At 35.2% G+C, this 22,601-nt stretch overlaps 1 protein-coding gene across 2 annotated transcripts in view; it reads right to left on the bottom strand.

The window, feature by feature from the left end:
* LOC125675033 (uncharacterized) overlaps positions 1-22,601 on the bottom strand; it is a 55,991-nt gene that overhangs the window by 19,876 nt on the left and 13,514 nt on the right. For both annotated transcript variants that reach the window (XM_056159394.1, XM_056159395.1), the window contains exons 4-7: positions 15,919-16,338; positions 9,327-9,485; positions 8,526-9,143; positions 2,379-2,633 (exon numbers count right to left, since the gene is read on the bottom strand). In XM_056159394.1, coding sequence (XP_056015369.1) covers positions 2,379-2,633; positions 8,526-9,143; positions 9,327-9,485; positions 15,919-16,338 — 1,452 coding nt within the window. The remainder of the gene's footprint in view (positions 1-2,378; positions 2,634-8,525; positions 9,144-9,326; positions 9,486-15,918; positions 16,339-22,601) is intronic.

Raw genomic sequence — 22,601 nt, 5'->3', positions numbered from 1 at the left:
CTTGAATTATATTTCAGCGCTGCAGTCGTACAATTTGTCTGGTGAACGCATGCATACTTATAATTTTGCGCACAGTTTTCCTTGAAAAAAATAAAAAGAGAAATTAAAGATGTTATGATATACAAATGATTCTCAAACTTTCTATGACCTGCTACATGTAACAATGCTCCTTCACAACACACCGAAGAGATTTGAACATCAAATGTATTTTCGCCATAAACATTGGGCCTCGAAATGAAACCTTTACCCGGGCTTAGGGGTGTCCATTAAACAAATTTTGCGAGGGATGCTCGTCATAAACATGCAAAACTGAAAAAAGGGGAGCAATGGATTTTCACAGTTTTGAAAGGCTCCTCTTTTCGTACAAATGTTATGTCCACTCTATTTTTAAAGTAAATGTTTCAACGACATTACCTGTATGCACGCTATAAAAACCACCCTGTCACAAGAGCCCTGATCCGAGCAGTCATAATCCATTAAACATTGACAATGGATTGCACCCTCATTATTTCCATGTATTGACATTTATTGTTTAATGCTGGAGTCAAAAGAGAGTATTCTTGAAGAATTAAATCATTTTTACAATTATAAAGGTGAATACAACGATCAGTTGTTAATGAAAAATCACATAAAGTACACACAATTGAGAGTGGAGGCAAAGACAGAACACAGGACATACCAGGGGAGGGAACAGATACCTGCGAGGCATGATGATTCCCTGTTAACCGGTCATACCCGCCGTGAGTTATATTTCTTGATCAGATAAATGAAGTGATCCATTGGTAAACTCACAGTATGAAAAACGATCTGATAAATGGTATGAAAAATACTCAGCCTAAATAACATATCTAGTGACCAGGACATCCTACATTATGTTCGTGAATTGCACACTTTTCTGTCGCTGTGTTCATTGGTTCTGGGGGTGCTTTAGAAACCTTTATTGATGAATGTTAAAGACAGCGAACGGTGATCAATCTTAACTCTTTTAAGGAATACATTATAGAGTAGGCCAAAGGCGGACCCTTGAGCACACCATAGAGGGATATCCACCCGAAGTCGACCGGGAGCAACCGCCGCGATACAATTTTATTTTTAGAAAGGCTCATCTTTAATCAGGAATATTTAGCAGATGAACCAGGTACTGAATCATTGAACAAAATATAATATGTAAATCATGACCGTGAGCTCTATTGCTTAGGGTGATTTATGTTTCCTATATTGAACGTAATTTTTTAATGTTATTCTTCAAATCTCTTATGTAACTCTTATTTATTACAAAGTAATATCCGTTACCTGATCAAGATACAAGACTCACGGCGGGTGTGACCGGTCGACAGGATATTCTTACTCCTCCTAGTCACCTGTTCCCACCTATCATATATCCAGGGGTCCAACTATCTATTTTGCATTGCTTGTGGGAGTTGTGAGATTGATCACTGTTCGTTACATTCGCCTTTCATGTATAAATCTTACAGCACTATTGGATTAATAATAGGAGAAAAACAGTTTGGAAAAGATCATGCTCTATTTCTGTAGTGCCAAACACATATAAGTGAACCACATTGACTCAGATTATCTTACGGTTGAAATAAGGTTTTCTGACAGATGATCAATTGGGATTTTAGTTACATACACTTTATCAGTTCTGGCACCCATTCATTTCATTTTCAGATAAAGTTTTCGTTATTTGGGATTCGAATGAGGAACTTACGAATATACCGACAGATAATTTCCCAGTTACAACATTCATGTCCAATATTACCCGATAAAGAAGTTTTCTTTAGTACATTGAATAAAGTTATAAAATTATCGACCAGAAGACCGGTAATAAGCTACCAAAATGTAACGGAAACGTTTGTCTCTGCTGTGGATCAAACATATATATTTTCTTTGGTTATTAATGAAATTAAACTATATTGAGTGGAAATTAATAAAGTTTTTCCACTTTTAACCATTAATATTGATAAGTTACATGATGATGGAACTACCTTAAACCCTTTAGAAAGAAAAATAGATGTGGTCTAATCATTTCAAATTGTCATCGCCTGTGAGGCGAAGTTCTGGGGGTGATCACTCTCACCCGCTAGAGATAACCGGGTCAAATCGTTGACACCAATTGTAACATGAACTTAGTTGTATCTGCTGAGGATTGAACACAGTACCACGTGGACAAAAGTTTAGTGTTCTACCTATCGCGCTAAAGGGTTATCCCACAAACCAGAGTCAATAGAAGGCTTTGCATCAAAATTACCACATGAAAGATGACGATAACGATAAATTTCATGCAGTAGATGATGAAATATGTAAGGATAACAAAATCGATGATGGAAGAATCTCTTTTGTAGGTGTATTGTATTCATGCCTCTTATCTGTTCTACCTTTTAGAAAATCAAATTCCGGGGCAATTTCAAATATGTCTTCATGTACTTCTAATCCTATCGTAGATTGAACCTTTTTCAGTTCATCCAGGCTACGTTTCTGAAGACGCTCAAGAAGAGTAGATTTTCCAGCCCCTGCACATCCAACTATCATTGCACGAGCTCTGTGTATGGTTTGAGTTCCTTTCTTGACACATTCTGCATATCTGCTTCGCGCTGCAAAGTCCCATTCAAGGATTTCCAAAGGCACTTTAACTGAAAATATATGGTAGAAGTACGATATCTTTACAAAATTAATCAGGTACAATCACTATTATGTTACAATTGTACAATAGAAAAACTACTACCTACAGCATGACTTCGTGAATACGTCCTATAGATCAACAACTCGTACCTACATCCAGAGAACAATATATTTAGGTGGTAACCCTTGTAACTGGTAATGGAATGATAGTCAAACGTATGAGAGGAAGCGAACTGGTTACTAAGTGACCAAGGCCACTGTCTGTACAATGTGTAGCTTTGAAATTATATGACTAAAAGTGATGTGATGAATTTGCAAATGCATAAGTTGTTTTTAATATGAAAACTATAGAACGTAATTTTAGCTTTCTAATATACACGTTTGTGATTTGATATATTTCTGATTCATGCAATATGTTTCAGTAAACATGAAACCATCTTTTCTGAAAGTGCAACATGATCTAAACACTGAGAATGTTTATAGTTCATATAAATGTATCAACTATGACTAAAACATTGTTTACCAAATTACAAGCTAGATTAATATATGTTTCAGGGATTTTATCATGACACCACAGGTAACATAAATGAACAAGAGGCTCATGGGCCACAACGCTCACTTGAGTCACCTTGGTCCATATCAGAAGACTTTCCATATATATTTGCATGTAAAACCGTAGTCCCTATTATGGCCCCAACCTACCCATGGAGGCCATGAATTTTGCAAACATGAATCTACACTATGTCAGAAAGCTTTCATGTAAATGTGAACTTCTTTGGCCCAATGGTTTTTGAGAAGAAGATTTTTAAAGATTTTTGCTATATATTTGTATGTAAAATTCTGATCCCCTATTGTGGCCCCATCCTACATCAGGGGGCCATGATTTGAAGAAACTTGAATTTGCATTATATCGGGCAGCTTTCATATAAATCTCAGCTTTTCTGGCTTAGTGGTTCGTGAGGAGAACATTTTTAAAGATTTCCCCGATATATTTGTATGTAAAACTTTGATCTCCTATTGTGGCCCAATCCGACCCCCAGGGACAACGATTTTAACCAATCTGAATCTGCACTATATAAGAAAGCTTTCATATAAATCTCAGCTTTTCTGGCTTAGTGGTTCTTGAGAAGAAGATGTTTAAAGATTTTTCCTATATATTTGTATGTAAAACTTTGATCCCCTATTGTGGCCCCATCCGACCCCCGGGGGCATGATTTTAACAAACTTGAATTTACACTATATCGGGAAGCTTTCATATAAACCTCAGCTTTTCTGGCTCAGTGGTTCTTGAGAAGAAGATTTGTAAAGATTTTTCCCATATATTTGTATATAAAAATTTGATCCCCTATTGTGGCCCCATCCAACCCCCCGGGACCATTATTTTAACAATTTAGAATCTGCACTACCTAATAAAGCTTATCTATAAATTTCATCTTTCTGGCCCAGTGATTCTTGAGAAGAAGATTTTTTAATGACCCTACTCTATTTTTACCTTTTCTTGATTATCTCCCCTTGAAGGTAGCCTGGCCCTTTATTTTAAGAATTTAGAATTCCCTTTACCTAAGGATGCTTTGTGCCAACTTTGGATGAAATTGGCCCAGTGGTTTTGAGAAGTCAAAAATGTTAAAAGTTTACAGACGGACAAACGAACGGGAGGACAGACGGACGGATGCCAGAATACGGGTGATCAGAAAAGCTCACTTGAGTTTTTAGCTCAGGTGAGCTAAAAACGGTAAATGTTTTAATGATATTGTGCGGAGTTTATAATAGAGACTTATTGAACTTATTACCGAAGCATCAGTTTCAGTTAACAGTATATCAATGCTTATATATACACATTTAACTAAAACAATGTGAAAATATCATCAAAGTGATAAACAGTTAAGGAAGTGGAGACTCAGGCAAATTAAGATACATAACATACAATATGCTAAAAAATGATCGCGGTGAAAAGGTGAAACACACGCACAATACAAAGCGTATGAGGAAATTCGTAATGTCCCTAGTCATGAATGATGATACCAAAATTAGAAATGGAGACGAAGTGTGTAAAGTAATACATTTCTGGACTTGTGATACATTTGCCACCATATGGTTTTCAAACAAACATTCTCTCGTGGATAAATATTTTATGTTTACTCTTATCGAACTCTGACTGACGGAGATCACGACCACCCTTACACGAGTGTCTCAGACAGTAAACATGAAATTAAACACGTATGTACTATTACGCTTTATTTGAATAAAATTAGTGTTTAAACAGAAACGTCTTCCAGCCTGTCGATTTTTCTTGAAGATTGTAATTTTTTATGTTAATGTGGGAAATATAGTTAGATTAGCCTGACATATACATGTATTATCTATATGAATACTTTTTAAATCAAACGTCTTTAAATGATATAAACATTTTTAGTCGTTGTAAGCTTAAAAATATATGGATACAGAACTGGTACCGTTTAAGTTTTACATTACGACCCCTGGGTCGAGGCCTCTGCTGGCGGACTGTTAGTCCACGAAGGTCTCTACAGCCCAGTAGCTAAGTACTTCATAACTAGCTTTAAAAGACGGTGTATGTGCAATTGCTGTGGTAAAATTTGAAAAATGCAAAATTAAAGAGTATCTCCTTCATGCATAGCTCTGATTCGTAGACGAATTTAGCTCTAGTCTTTGGCACTCTGTTTTTCCTTTTAGTTCTAACAAATTTATTGTTATTTCGGATTTCCAAAATTTCGGCTTGAGCATTAATGAAATTACACGAGGGAAATAATCCTTGATTTTGAATTGAATTTCTAAATCTTATCCAAGCAATTAAATATACATCCGCACTTTCAAATTAGTAACGAAGTACCTAGCTACTTGGCTGTAGAGACCCTCGGTGACTAACAGACCACCAACAGAGGCCTTAACCCAGAGGTCGTAATGTAAAACTTGTACGGTACCAATTTTGATGCACCAGATCCGCATTTCGACAATAATGTCTTTTCAGTGATGCTCAAGCCGAACGTTTGGAAATTCGAAATAACAATAAACTTGTAAGAGGTAAAAGGAAAGCTAAAGTGCTAAAAACTTGAGCCAAATTCGTCCAAGGATAGAGCTATGCATCAGGGAGATAATCCTTAATTTGGAAATGAATTTCTAAATTTTAGCCCAGCAATTAAATATACATCCGTATTTTCTAGCTTGTGACGAAGTATTTAGCTACAGGGCTGTAGAGCTCCTCGGGGATTAACAGTCCACCAGTAGAGGCCTCGATCTAGGGGTCATGATTTAAAACTTATACGGTACCAATTTTGATGCAGCAGATGCCCATTTCGACAAATGCAAGGTTATTGTGTATATTCATAAAGGAACATATATCGAGCGCCAAGTATCCTCCGGGACAGACTGTCCACCAGCAGAGATATAAACTCGATGGTTAAATGCAAGATGTGTATATTCATGAAGGAACATATATCGAACGACAAGTATCCTCGGGGACAGACTGTCCACCAGCAGAGATACAAACTCGATGGTTAAATGCAAAGACAAATAATAATAATTAATTGTGAGGGGGTGGAATAAATTATCTACCCTCTCCTACTTTTTACAAATGTATTTGCATGCTAAACATACATCATAACATAGTGCGATAGAAAAAGAAAGGTTTCGTTGTTTGGTAAACATTTTAGAAGATTGCTGCCGATAATTGTTTGAAGATATTTCAATGTAGCAGAATTTATTCAAAAACTTCCACGTGAGAAGAAAATATCTCTCGCTATGGCCTTCAATTCGACATTTTGATATATCGATGACGTTTTGTCTATTAACTTTCATTCATATGTCGATTTGATATATCCCTAAGAGCTCGAAGTAAAAGACACCACATAGTTGTCCATTTCTGCTTCATACTTATATATTTTATAGAAAGTAGACATTGACGGCAAACTGACAACTCAACTTTATAACAAACGAGATGATTTCAGTTTCTCCATCGTCAACTTCCAACATTTATGTAGCAATATTCCATTATTACCTGCATATGGTGTTTATATATCTCAACTGATTCGATATGCAAAAGCTTGTTCTGCATATGGCAGTTTTTAAATCGAGGTAAGCTACTGACAAACAAGTTGATGGTACAAGGGTTTCAACAATCTCGATTGAAGTCAGCATTTCGTAAATTCTATGGTCGTTATAACGATCTAGTTCGTCAATACAACCTATCATTGGGTCAAATGCTGCCTGACGTGTTGTTAAGCCGTTCTTGGCACACTAATTTTGACTGCGGATAACTCCATTTACCTGATCAGGATATAGAGCTCACGGCGGGTGTGACCGGTCGACAGGGGATGCTTACTCCTCCTAGGCACCTGATCCCACCTCTGATGTACACAGGGGTCTGTGCTTGCCCAACTTTCTATTTTGTATTGCTTATAGGAGTTATGAGATTGATCAATGTTCGTTATCTTCACCTTTCATATTTATACAATGAGAATAAAAGCAAATGCAGATGAAGTGTTTGATCAGTTAGAAAACATAAACACTGCACGTCTAATGTGCACGTATGCATATAACGTATCCACTGGTAAGTGTTTGCCTAACTATATATTTCGTATTGCTGGTGGACTGTTAATCCCCGAGGGTCTCTACAGCCCAGTAGCTAAGTACTTCGTTACTAGCTTGAAAATACGGATGTATATTTAATTGCTGTTATAAAATTTAGAAATTCATTTCAAAATTAAGGATTATCTCCCTCATGCATAGCTCTTATCCCTTGACGGGTTTGGCTCCACTTGTTTGGCACGCTGTTTTTGGCTGTATTTAGATATAAAACTTCATAGTTATTTCGGATTTCAAACATTTCGGTTGAGCATCACTGAAGAGACATTATTTGTCGAAATGCGCATCTGGTGCATCAAAATTGGTACCGTATAAGTTTTACATTATAGGAATTATGAGATTGATCACTGTTCGTTATCTTCACCTTTCTTCTCCCTTGCTTTCTGTCATGTTTCAAGTTTATATGGATGTAACTTCAAACCAAATAAAAATCGTAATATTGACACGCGGACAGACAACACTGAAAAAAACGAATCTAACTAGATTGAAATAAAATGGATCTTCATAGTTGTAAGTAATTTATTTCAATATACGTCGACACTGGGAATCAGTATACTTATCATTTGCAACTTTTTCAAACCATGTATCTTTCCGAAATAGTTTGAAAAGTTTGTAATATTTGTTTCGTAAACTAATAGACTAATCGGACGTAATTTGATCAAGGCAAATGCTTTTTAGATAAGCGATATGTAATTAAGACAATATAATTAACAAATTAAGATAAGAGAATATAATGCACCATGTAAAGGACTTGGTCTTTTTGTGATGAAAATCAAATTGAATTCTGCGAAAACGAATTCATTTTGTCTTAGAAAAATATGTGATACAAACTTCTTTTGAAATAACTTTAATTTTATAATGACAAAAACATATGCGAAGCAAAATCTTTCACGGGCCAAAAAGCAGTTTCTCTTGGCAAAATTCATTTTTGTATACAAAATTCTGTTTCGCTATTACAAAATTCGTATTCGTCAGAACAGAATTCATATTTGTCAATGATATATGTAAATGTGGATTAATTTCAATGGACAATTGTCCCCTGTTACCTAACTTGCAAAGTCAATTTTGTGAGACAAACATTGATTTTTTTCATGATGAAAGTCACTTTTGTTATGACAGAGGTGAACGTTGTCCACTGAGAGATGATTTTGCATAAACGTATTTTCTGGTGAACAAACCTCACTTTTGTCCACACCAGATTGGATTTCGAGTATAAAATCACAAGAGTCCCTATTGGTGCCACCTACTATCACTGATTGGAAATATTCATTATATAATTAGGGTAAAAATTGAAGTATACTTACGTATTTCAGATACTTTCTGTCTCATTGAACGCCATATTTCGTTATCATAATAATAATATCCATCATCATCATAATCATCATCATCATCATCATCATCGGACATTCTCCTTTTATATATCTCTCTCTCCTCCACCATGGCGTGACGTATTGCGTCTATCCCCAGTCTCCTGATAAACACCTCCGTCATTCTCTTCGGCAAGTATACACATCGCTCTTTGTGACATGGTTTATACAACCTCGGACGGACATACTCCAGCAACGAGTCCAAAGACGACATATTAAGGCAGTTTGCATAGTCCTCGTCAGTCTTCAGGCAATCCAGAACGAAGTAAATCATCACCTGATGGCGGACATCGTCCGATATAAACTCCACAGTTCCGCTACTATCATCTTCATTCATTGTTAACAGCTTGTGGTTGTGCACTAGATCTTTAATCAACTTGACAGCTTCAGTTGTACTTATACTATGGTTCGATTCCCCCAATGAAGGAAATGCTCCTTGGATTTTTTTTAGTTTATCCTCATACAAGGCATTTACACTGATGGTATACTTCTCTGACATTAAAATGGAGATTAGTATGCTCCACCGTTTCTGGTCCAATACCAATTCTGTAAATCCTGATATGGATGTTCAGATTGTATTAATATAGTAGTGAGACCATAAACATATTTAAGAATGTACATGTATATAAGTTAGAACATTGCTTTATTCTTCAATATGTGAATCAACCAGTATATGTTTGATCTCATGGTGCACAATTTCACACACTAAGTTGATGTGGTGATACGATTAGAACTGACCTTTATGTAATCCTTTAAGGAAAGTATGGGCTGATAGAAATCTTGCAACTTCCTTGCGTGGAATTCCGTCTGCCCACGCCATAGGGTCTAGGTTTTTCATCCTGCACCACCCTTGTGTAAATTTCTGAAACCCCTCATCAGCTAAACCCTGCTCAAACCCTTCAAGATAATATATGCAACATAAAGAGTAATGTAATGATATTGAGTTACGAGATTGGTCCTTGTTTCTTATCGTCACCCTAGAATATATTTTAGTTCACTAGACACATATTTCAGAGAATTTAGTTGTTTAATATCATTTCTCTTAATTTGGTATATGGTTTTAGAATTGTTTGAATGTGACCACCCCACGCCAACAGAACATGGATGAATATAAAATGAAAATTTACAGACATTCACTAAATAAAACAAAATATGAATTAGCATACCTTTCTAATACATTAAACATTCTAAATAAAAAAAAAATGGGTAAGTTCAGTCTACACAGGGCACTTAAGGTGACGGATGAACTCGGTATGATAATGAGATCACAATGAGCTGATACGTCATGACAGTTGCTCCGCCTTGATCAATCCATATTTGGATACGCATACACAAACTCTATTTTTAGAATCATATAAAATATATATCGGAATATTGCCTTTATTCTACGTTTAAAATAAGACATTTCCCTTATTTGACAGCATCATCATAATAGTATCTCGGTTCTGAGAATGACATAGTTGTGCACTCATCTGTGTCTACGCATATGGCTCCAAAGTCCGAATTCAGATGCACATACACGGTCACATTGTTGACACTACGCTGTTGGCTGGGTCAAATGCAATTGCTGCTGCATGACGACGGGAACGAGCAGAGGTGTGTTCTTGACGACGGTTGTCCTCAAAGTTCTGCACTTCTGATTTTGTGAGAGAGTGCCAGAGTGTGCTGTCAGCAGCTACTGCCTCTCGTTGATTAGGCGCAATCTTCATCCATTGGCTTTGAGATTATCTTCGTATCGCTTCCTTGGGCGAGCATGGTTGCGAGCTCCACGCACAAGTTCCCATACAGAAGTTGCCGAGGGATACTTGTCTCTTCCATGTGGAAGTATGGCCAGACCAGCGCAGTTGGGCATGAAAAACCTTGGCCTCGTTGCTTGTTGTACTGGCTTTGTCTAAGACCTCTTGGTTTGTAATACGGTCTTGTCATCGTATGGATGACTGAGAATGAAAATACTGCTAAAAAAGCATCTAATCTTGTGTTCTATGAATGTTTTCAAGTGAATATAAAATAAAATGAGAAATAGTTTTGTTGGAACTTAATTGAAGTTCGCTTCGAATTACTTTACATTGACTGAGTACTTCAAACTTTAGTCTTTCTACATTTTCATGGTCAAGTGATAAAATGTATTTGAGAGCAAGGTGTGTCATATGAGTAAAGAGATTGACAATCATTTGGTGAGTTAGATATTTTACACACTGCAGCAACCTATCTTTATTTTCAATGATGAATCACTGAAGATACATTATTTGTCAAAATGCGCATCTGATGCATCAAAATAGGTATCTTATAAGGTTTATATTAAGAATCTCTTTTTAAATCGGAAATATATACCCCTTCCCACTTAGTGTAGGAGTATGTGTCACTTCTGGTATTCCCGTAGCCTTCATGATTGTTGTATTTTATATACATATTTTGTTTAAAGCTATTTTGATTTTCAAGTTGTTACCTAAACTATTTCTAAAAGAAATCCAACACGAGTCGTTAAGTATTCCCACGGATTATTTGACGTACACAGTGGTACAATTAAAATATTCATCGTAGAACAAGATACATATACCCCCATCCCCATCATGTGTGTTTGATTGCAAGAGTGGATGCAGCATGGGTCCAGGCTCCTACTCAAACCCACTCAATTTGAAAAGTAATAACTCCATGACATTTTCATCGTTTTAACTATCGAATCAAGCTATCCCCTTTCCTAAACTGTGTTTCATTGCAAGGGCAGCATGGGTTCAGGTAGACACCCACTCCTCAACAACGTTTCGTGAAAACAATCTATATACAAAAATATACATATTGTATCATATTTGTATATATTCTAGATCTATTTAGTAGATGATACATGTTTGTATCCTTGTTAGCTCACCCCCCCCCCCCCCCCCGTAAAAAAAAGCAGGGCCGAGGCTAGATTCCTCAATTAGCGCATGGTATTTCACCCCAAATTGTCAGTTAAAAATTACACACTTATCTAGTGATGATTTAGTTTAGTTCGGTCTGTTATTAAGCTCAGAGAAATCAAGAACTTGCTGTACTAAAGGCTATCATATATGATGTGTTAGAGGTAGTACGGATAATTCAACACCGCACCAATCTTTGACATTAATTGACATTTGACATTAATATATACAGTACACGACACGAGTTTTATGCGTGTTTCACGCAACGCGGTGGAACAAATTTGCCCCAAACACGGTGGACCTTTAAAATTGTCGGCACCTTTGAAGTCCTATTTTTCCGCGCGAGCTAGACATTGAAGTCCACGAAGGATCTCCGTGGATGCCACCGCGCATCTCTGTGGATGTCACGTGTATCTCCGTCGATGCCACCGTGTACCTCCGTGTGATAAAACAAAGAAATAATTTCCGAAATGATTCACCCCAAAAACCTTTTCACTTAGCCAGCATGCATGCCCCCACCCCATTACTTATTTAGAAATTAGCTATCAATCATTCAATTCTTGTAATTGTCGTTTAATGATACGTTGGTGTTTTCGGTACATATCCGTATGTAGACTTCCATGCAGACGTTCACACCTTTTTATGAAACGCCCAAATTCTCGACATCCTGTATATAATAACACCTGTGTTATTCCTACCACTCGTCGGTACATTGTTTCACGGCACGTGCAGCACAATTTCACCAAATAAAAGAAGGGTCATGAACAACGACAATCACATGCCAGTAATTTCAATTTGATAAATAGCAGTTCAAAGAAATGTGTACCATAAGCAATGGTTTATTTTTAAGTAAAGTTTTCATTGTAATTAGGAATATGTGATTAAGGTCAGATATATACATGTACATGTTTACATTGGAGATGAATTTCATTATGTACTCCACTGTGATGCAATGTGAGCAAAGAATCAAATTTTTATCACCTAAACAAATAAATATTAAGAATATCTTTACTTTTAAACAAACCTTTAGAAAACTCCGTACTTTCATTAAGAAAATAATAAAATAAAATGTGCTCCCCTACCTAGAATGCCCATACTTCACATTAATAATAACATGTTTTTTTAAGTTAGTTTTTTTTTCTAACTTGATAAATACTTTATTACACGCATGTATTATTTACTAAATGTATATATAACATCTTTTTGTCTTTATATTTTTATATACCATTGCATAATGGTGATGAGATCCAACAAATTGAATTGAGTACATGTAGTCTTGAAATATCACAAAGTATAGAGTTGACAACGATTGAAATAAAAATGCAGACGTTTTCTCGTCTATTCAGTGACTCACAAACTTGCGCGTCTTCTAAATGAAAGTTGTAAAACAAACGTACTAGGTTTTGGTCAATTATAACATAATACGGGGGTAAAATTCATCTCATCTCCGCTATCAATGGGTTTTCAGTCAACTCTGCCTTCGTGGACAAATAATCTCGGCTAGCGAAGATGGAAAAAAAGAAGCCTAGATAGTCCGCTTGCATTAACATGTATTATGAAGGTGAAATCGAAGAATTATCCAGTAAATCCAATGATGTTGCAGTACATATAGCATGTATTTATTTTATTTTATTTTTGACTGAGAAGGAGATAGACATCTAAGCACGTAACATCGTTTTAGAAGGGGGGGGGGGGGACTCATCCATTAGTCCTAACCCGTACCAGCCCAAAAATTTAACATGTACAGAAAACAAAATGGGAAATAAAAAACAATATCAGAATGAAAGGGGATGGATAATTAATCAGAAAGAAATTGTACTTTCAAGATTTATATTGAGCGTATCAAACTTCCCGTATCTGCATACATTCATGAATATTATAATCAATGATTGATAATCTTGCTTTCATTATATATATATATATAGTTCGTAAAAAAGAATTCGGTATTTGATACAGTAACTACATCCAATAATAAAAGTCAAGAAACACAAAACTCGAATGACATTTCACTGTTAGCGCTTTCGGCTTTAATGCCTCTTCAGACAGTTATAAAAAAAATTATAACTGTCTGAAGAGGCATTAAAGCCGAAAGCGATAACAGTGAAATGTTATTCGAGTTTTGTGTTTCTTGACTTTTATCATTGGATATATATATATATATATATATATATATATATATATATATATATATATTGTTGTGTTGTTGTATGAATACTAATTGTTGTAATCATACGAAAGCGAAACAATATTTTTAAATGTAATACATAAATTATAAACTTGTGCAATACAGGTGCTGTATATATTAGTTGAAACACATTAACATCGAAGGAATGATTTCGTTTTAAGCCTAGATCGAGGGTAAATTGGCTAGTGCATGTACATTCATGCAGTCTGATCAAAACTAGCCCCTTTCTCCTATCGTCGTTAGGGACACTGAGGACGATAGGAAAGGGGTAGGGGGGCAATTAAACTGTCATTCCTGAGGTTTGATACTGGAATTTAAACAACCTGATTAAAATCAGATATTTGATCCGTTTCGTTATTGTTATGTCGCTACAAACGTACAATGTATTATGTATTTTAATATATCAAACAAACTAGGGTTCAAAATGTTTCTGAAATTAGCTGTTGAATATAGAGTTAAAAGATAAAACTAAAGCAAAGGCTTCTTGGTTAAAACATATTGGTTGTCGTGCGATCATGTATACGTTTACATAATAAATTGTAATTTTCAAACCGCGTTACTTCCCTTTCCAGTATCTGCGTTTGAATATTAATTAGATTGTGTGTTTACATGGATATCGAAGATAAAACTGGACGGCGGTAAGAGGAAAATAAATGTATTGTGATACCATGAGATTATTTGAAAGTTTTGATTAAGGCTTTATCTAGAAATCAATGTCCAAATCTTGAAACATTCCTAAAAATACACTAAACACCTTCACCTTGCGGATGGATTTTAACTTATTAGCAAGCGAATGATGCAATTTGGACAGTGAAACTCGATTCTGTGAAGCATATAAATCTCTAATATGATATGTTTTAATGGTTTATGTACAGCTGGATGTGCGCCGTGTTGATTTATGATCATCTATTTGCCTCTTGCATGATCTGGTAAAGTGGTGTCATATGACCCTTAACACCTTAAGAAAACATGCGAAGTGAAAGTACAGGAAGCTATGTTTTTGGTACTTGAAAACATGTCTTTAGTTTTGTAATATTAATAAATTAACTACGGCCAAACCAATAGGACATGAAAGGTGAAAATAACGAGCAGTGATATATCTCATAACTCCTACAAGCAATACAAAATCGATAGTTGAGCAAACACGGACCCTTGACACACCAGAGGTAGAATCAGATGCTTAGCAGGCGCAAGCATCCCCTGTCGACCGGTTACACCAGCCGTGAGCACTATATCCTGATCAGGTAAACGGAGTGATCCGCAGTCGAAATCAGTGTGCCAAGAACGGTTTAACAATCGGTATGAAACATGTAAGACAGCATTTGACCCAATTATAGATTGTATTGACGAACTAGATCATTAAAAGGCTTCATTTTTCTGAATAATTCAATATAAAAATACCAGGTTAAAATCTTCATATGGTGAATAATTAGTGCACATATGTTCCGAAAAATCCATGCACAAGTTTCTTAAAACATTCATGACCAAACCTAGGTCTACAGACAAACGGACAGACAGACGGACAAGCTGATTCCAATAGTTTGGGAGTACGCTATATAACCAGAATCACTAATCATTATGCTATTCGAGTAACATCAAATGCTTTGTATATTGTGTTACTGGTACACTACTTTGCAGAATATCCCTTACGGTTGTATTTATTTCTCTCAACTGATTCGATACCCAATAGCTTGTTCGAATAACACTTGGTATGAAACACGTCAGACAGCATTTGTCGAAATGATAGGTTGTACTGGCAAACTAGATCGTAATAAAGACCATATAATTTGCAAAATCGAGACTGTTGGAACTCCTGCACCATTAATTGGTTGTCAGTAGCCTTGTTCGATTTAAATCTGACAATAAGCAGAAAAACTCTTGCATATCGAATCAGTTGAGACATATAAAAAGGATATGCAGGTGATAATGGAATACTGCTACATAAATATGGGACGTTGAAGAAGAAGCTGAAATCCTCCAGTTTGTCAAAAAGTTGAGTTGTTAATTTGCCGTTGATATTTACTTTCAATAAAATATTTAAGTATGAAGCAAAAGTGGGGGACAATGTGGTTTCTATTATTTCAAATTCATTGGAATATATCGAATCGACATATGCATGAAAATTACGATGGTTGATAGATAATGTGTAGTAGATATATTTAAATATCAAAGTGAAGGTCACAGCAAGACAGCATTTTGCTCATGAAGAAGCTTTTGAATAAATAATAACTAATGGGAACACGAGTACCTTGATGATATCCCACTGCATCCTTTGCCCGTCCCTCTATTACCAGTCTCATTAATGTGATAGGGATGTGATAGGGCTGTTCTGTGTAAGTAGACTGACTTAGATACACGACTGCATATGTATGTAGAGAACCACCTGAAGCGACCTGTAAGTAGAAGTCTTTGTCTATGTCACTCAGCAGGCAGTTCTCTATGCAAGATCTCATTATCTCTTCACGTTGGCATAGGTGTACACAGAAAGGCACATTGTCATCAAAATACAGCACCAGCTGTCTCTCCGCCAGCTCACTCAGTGTCCTCCTGACATCAATATCACCCATAATGACGTCATCATCCATTCGAACACCACCAAAAGCATTCTCACATAGTAACAGGGTGTAGAGAACGACACGCTGGTCCTTTGTTAAATCCGGTAACGGATCTGTGTATGTAACAAAGTCAATGTTAATAAATAATATCATTCATTATAACACAGTAAATGCTAATAAATAATATCATTCATTATAACACAGTAAATGTTAATAAATAATAGTATGCATTGTCACAAAGTAAATGTTAATAAATAATAGTATTAATTATAACACAGTAAACGTTAATAAATAACAATATTCATTATAACACAGTAAATGTTAATAAATAATAGATAATAAATAACAGCCCAGTAGCTAGGTACTTCGTTACTAGCTTGAAAATACGGATGTATATATAATTGCTGTTATAAAATTTAGAAATTCATTTCAAAATTAAGGATTATCTCCCTCATGCATAGCTCTTATCCTTGGACGAATTTGGCTCCACTTTTTGGCACGCTGTTTTTGGCTATATTTAGCTCTAAAACTTCAGAGTTATTTCGGATTTCAAACATTTCGGTTGAGCATCAATGAAGAGACATTATTTGTCGAAATGCGCATCTAGTGCATCAAAATTGCTACCGTATAAGTTTTACATTATGACCCCTGGGTCGAGGCCTCTGCTGGTGGACTGTTAGTCCCAAGGGTATCTACAGCCCAGTAGCTAAGTACTTCGTTACTAGCTTGTAAATACGGATGTATATTTAATTGCTGTTATAAAATTTAGAAATTCATTTCAAAATTAAGGATTATCTCCCTCATGCATAGCTCTTATCCTTGGCCGAATTTGGCTCCACTTTTTTTGGCCCGCTGTTTTTGGCTATATTTAGCTCTAAAACTTCAGAGTTATTCCGGATTTCATGCGCATCTGATGCATCAAAATTGGTACCGTATAAGTTTTACATTCATTATAACACAGTAAACGTTGATAAATAACAGCATTCATTATAACACAGTAAATGTTAATAAATAATAGTATTCATTATAACACAGAAAACGTTGATAAATAACATCATTCATTATAAAACAGTAAATGTTGATAAATAATATTATTCATTATAACACAGTAAACGTTGATAAATAACAATATTCAGTATGACACAATACCATGTTATAGGAATCGACCTTGCGTCCATTTCGTAAATCAGATAACAGTTACATATTACAAAGTTTTATACAACTGTATTTACCTGTTAGTTTTACCTGTAGTTACCTGTCAGTTTTATACTGCTGTATTTACCTGTCAATTTTATACTGTTGTAGTTACCAGTCAGTTTTATATTGTTGTACAGTGAAACTTCTCCAAACCGACACCCCAGAAAAGCGGTTCTCCCTGAATATCCGCCAATTTTCAAAGTCCCTGCAGAAATCTTAACATCTCCTTACAAAGAAAGTCTTAAAAAACCGGCCACCGCTGAAAACCGGACATCGGCCACTTTTTAAAGTGCATTGTTAACAAACATGTGTAATTTACCCTTAACATACCGGTCACTTTTTGAAGACAAGGACATTTGGCCAGAGGTTGATCAAGATCGTCCAGGTGTGCAAATTGACTGACCGACCGGCCAGGTGGGAAATTATCGACCGGAGGTGTGAAAAACACTAGTGGCCTCTTTAATTTATTTTGTTTACCTGTGCTGTCAAGGGTGTTAATTGACACTTAGCTAATTCAAGTGACCCTTCCAAATTCTGTACAAAATGTGTAAAACAGTTAGGAATATATTGAATGAATACAGTATCAAACGTCATATTGTTTCACCATACTATCGTATGGATATAAGCGGTAGTTAATAAAGATCAAACCCATGACTGTTAATGATAATTATTAGAAGATAGATTAATTTTCTTGGTTTCCATAGACTTAAAATTCCAAAGAAATATTCAAATAACAATTTCATATTTACTACTGTACTTTTTAAAACGTAAAAACAAAGTTGTTAATGACATAAGCGATGAATATAAACAGAGTTTTTATAGGTAAGATGAATTCCAATAATAGGCCTCTGTGTTTTCTTTATGTATCCTGCTATAGACTTTCAGTTTAAAATTAGATGAATCTCCGCCGATAATTGATCATAGATCACCAGATCAAATTGAACAGTACCTACTTTGTAAATATTGGGATAAAACTTCTATAATTGCCGGTTTTTCCGGTTCGAGAGCCGGCCGGTTTACAGAAGTTTCACTGTAGTTACCTGTCAGTTTTATACTGCTGTAATTACCTATCAGTTTTATACTGTTGTAATTACATGTCGCTTTTATACTGCTGTAATTATCTATCAGTTTTAGACTGTTGTAATTACCTGTCAGTTTTATAGAACTGTAATTACCTGTCAGTTTTAAACAACTGTAATTACCTTTCAGGTTTATACTGCTGTAGTTATCTGCCAGTTTTATACTGGTGTTGGTACCTGTTGGTTTTATACTGCTGTAGTTATATATCAGTTTTATACTGCTGTAGTTACCTGTTAGTTTTATACTGTTGTAGTTTCCTTTCAGTTTTATACTACTGTAGTTACCTGTCAATTTTATACTGTTGTAGTTACCTGTCAGTTTTATACTACTGTAGTTACCTGTCAGTTTTATACTGCTGTAGTTACCTGTCCATTTAATACTGTTGTAGTTACCTGTCAGTTTTATACTGCTGTAGTTATTGTCAGTTTTATACTACTGTAGTTACCTGTCAGTTTTATACTGCTGTAGTTACCTGTCAGTTTTATACTACTGTAGTTACCTGTCAGTTTTATACTGTTGTAGTTACCTGTCAGTTTTATACTGTTGTAGTTACCTGTCAGTTTTACACTACTGTAGTTACCTGTCAGTTTTATACTGGTGTAGTTACCTGTCAATCTTGTACTGGTGTAGTTACCTGTCAGTTTTATACTGGCGTAGTTACCTGTTAATTTTATACTGCTGTAGTTACCTCTCAGTCTTGTACTAGTGTAGTTATCTGTACGTTTTATACTGCTGTAGTTACTTGTCAGTTATACATGCTATAGTTGCCTCTCAGTTTTATACTACTGTAGTTACCTATATGTTTTATACTGCTGTAGTTACCTGTAAGTTTTATATTGCTGTAGTTACCTGTCAGTTTAATACTGCTGTAGTTACCTGTCAGTTTTATTCTGCTGTAGTTACCTATTAGTATTGTACTGGTGTAGTTACCTGTCAGTTTCATAAAGCTGTAGTTACCTGTCAGTTTTATACTGCTGTAGTTACCTGTCAGTTTTATACTGGTGTAGTTACCTGTCAGTTTTATACTGGTGTAGTTACTTGTCAATCTCGTACTGGTGTAGTTACCTGTCAGTTTTATAAAGCTGTAGTTACCTGTCAGTTTTATACTGCTGTAGTTACCTGGCAGTTACACATGCTATAGTTGTCTGTCAGTATTATACTGGGATTGAGGAGTCACAAGAAATGGAAGACCTCCTTGCTGCTTTGCAATAAGTGTCTAGTTACCTGTTAGTTCTATGCTGCTGTAGTCACTTTACATTTTGTTTTTAGTTACCTGTCAATTCCATGCTGCTGGAGTTACATATTAGTTTTATACAGCTCCATTTACCAGTTACTTTTATTTTTGTATCAATTTGATATTGTTGTTTTTACCTCTCATTTGTATGCTGTTGTAATTACGCGTCAATTTTATATGTCCTTCTCTGCCAGGCTTATACGTTTGTAAACACTTTTCGGTTATATGTTGTTGTTGTTATTTCCATGTATATACTGCTGCTATCAAATCTATATTGTTATATTAAACTGTCAGTTTTATCTTTGATCACTTGTCAGTTTTATCTGTATTTTTCTCTTTCTTTTATGCAAGGTAAAGGTAACGAACAGTGAGCAATCGCATAACTCATACGAGCAACACAAAATAGATAGTTGGGCAAACATGAACCCCTGGATACACCAGAGTTGGGATTATGTGCCTAGGAGGAGTAAGCATCCCTTATCGACCGGTCACATCCACCGATGAACCCTATATCCTGATCAGGAAAATGCAGTCAAAATCATTGTGCCACGAACGGCTTAACAATCGGTATAAAACACATCGGACAATATTTGACCCAATGATAGGCTGTATTGAAGAACTGGATTGCTATGACATGGCAATATTCCTTTACAGTACCCGCAACGTTATTCTTGACATGATAAAAGATATAACACGATACACGCACGATACAATAGGATACACGCATGATACGATAGGATACACGCACGATACGATAGGATACACGATGAACCTGATAAACACAAAACCTGATAAACGATCTTCACGATAAACCTGATAAACGCAAAACACGATAAACGATCTTCACGATAAACGGAGAACCCGATAGAAATGTTGTAAATTTAGAAACGATTTAGACAGAACGGAATTTTGATACCGACAACATAATTACATTATGTTGTTAATAATACCGAATGATTTCAATATTCGTTATACACCTAAAACGTATACTTTCTTTAATACACATTAATTAATACACAGTAATTCACCTTGCTTTAATACACGGTCGTACTTTTAAAAAAATATTTTTATTTCAATTTTTTACGCTATCACAGCTAAAATCAGAAAACTAAACTACATACGGTATTTAATTCATTATTTGATATCTATATGAATTTTCCCAACCAATGGTTCTAAAATTATATTGTCACCTAATGTTTAATATATAAATTATACAGGGAATTAACTAAATGTAATATAATGTAGTGATATCATGCTTCAGTAGCTCTCTTATTCTCATGTCTATTATCTTGAATGTGGAATAAAACCAAGTAATATTTTGTGTGTAGCGAGGAGGGGGTTATTTTCCACCAAGCTCTAAGTTCACCGGTCATTTAACAATTACAATTATTTTCATCATGACCGCTTTAAAAAAGATACACTCCATTACACCAAATCTTCATACGTTAGATATTTCTACATTATGAGTGATAATTGATATTCATAAGTAATTTGAACATATGTATTTGGGTTGATATCTTAAATTAATAACAAAATATAAATAAACTATCAAAAAAATAAATAAATAAAACACGGCTTTTTTTAAATTCACAATTTTGAAACGATTACATTTTTTTTAAGTTCAGTGTGTAACAAATGTTTCAAATAATCATCAAAACCGGCATTAATTTTCAGTATCTACCCGTACTACTATTGGTACATGTACAAGTGTACAAGTACAAGTAAAAAAAAAACAACGATGACAGCTGAGTCGTGCCCAGTTGGACAGACTCTTGGGAGATGCAACACCCTTGCACCCTTTTAAAACTTATTCTTCTAAATGCGTGAAATACAATATCCCTGAGAATGTTTGCAGTCAAAACACGGGTGATACCCAGACGCGCACAAGTTCAGTAGTGGGTATATAAATAGAACACAGGTGGGGAAAAAATCGGAAGAAAAGAGCTTTTATCAAAAGAGCAAGGTACGTTAAGGCCCAAATTTCGCCACAAAATTAGGATAAATTTAAAATGTGGTTTCACTTGGTTTAATCATTATGATTATGCACTAGGGCATTGGCCCTGATGATACATGTGAAAAATAGTGACGTAATATGTTTTGTGACGTCATTTTCCTTCTCTCCGATTGACATGATTTACCGAAATCGCCGAAATTCGCCGTTTTTTATGCTTTTGAAACCATTTTTAAGATAGAGCACATACAACAACCACAAAGATATTTTGTGTACAAATTAATCATGTTGAAAGTCAGTAATGAGCGAATTTTCGACTTTGTTGGTAAATGAGCAGACTATTAAATTTAACGTTTAACCATTTCCCGTGTTCTAAATTTCAACGTTGATGGTGTTCATATGTACAAGTTTAATGAATAATTAATATGCATATGTACAGCATATTAAATTTTTTAAGACTCTACGTTGTTTGGATTGAAGAAAATAGTGTGTAATCAGAGAATTGGAATCTTCGACACAGATATTTTCGTTTCCAATTTTACTTGTTTTATGTTTGATATAGATACGCAATGATATCAACGCAATTAATGTAACACGTGGCAAGGTTCAATCACATATTTTTTTTTATCATAGATGGTTTATGATATGAATTATCCCTCTAAATTGGTGTGCATATACTGTGGTGGCTACAATGCGTATCTAAATACATATTTAAATATGCCTTGCCAGTCATAATATTCTAACGTACATTTAGGCTAATTATAACTTTTTGGGTATGTTGCATGTGTAATTTCATATGCTATTCTAATATTGTATTAAGCATTATGTCAGACACATCTAATGATTGTCCATCTGAATTAAAAACCCACTCATGATACATAATATGTATGTTATTAAGTAAGAATTTTATTATG

Source organism: Ostrea edulis, chromosome 3 (assembly GCF_947568905.1).
Source record: "Ostrea edulis chromosome 3, xbOstEdul1.1, whole genome shotgun sequence".
Taxonomy (NCBI): domain Eukaryota; kingdom Metazoa; phylum Mollusca; class Bivalvia; order Ostreida; family Ostreidae; genus Ostrea; species Ostrea edulis.
This window is presented reverse-complemented; position numbering and strand designations above follow the sequence as displayed.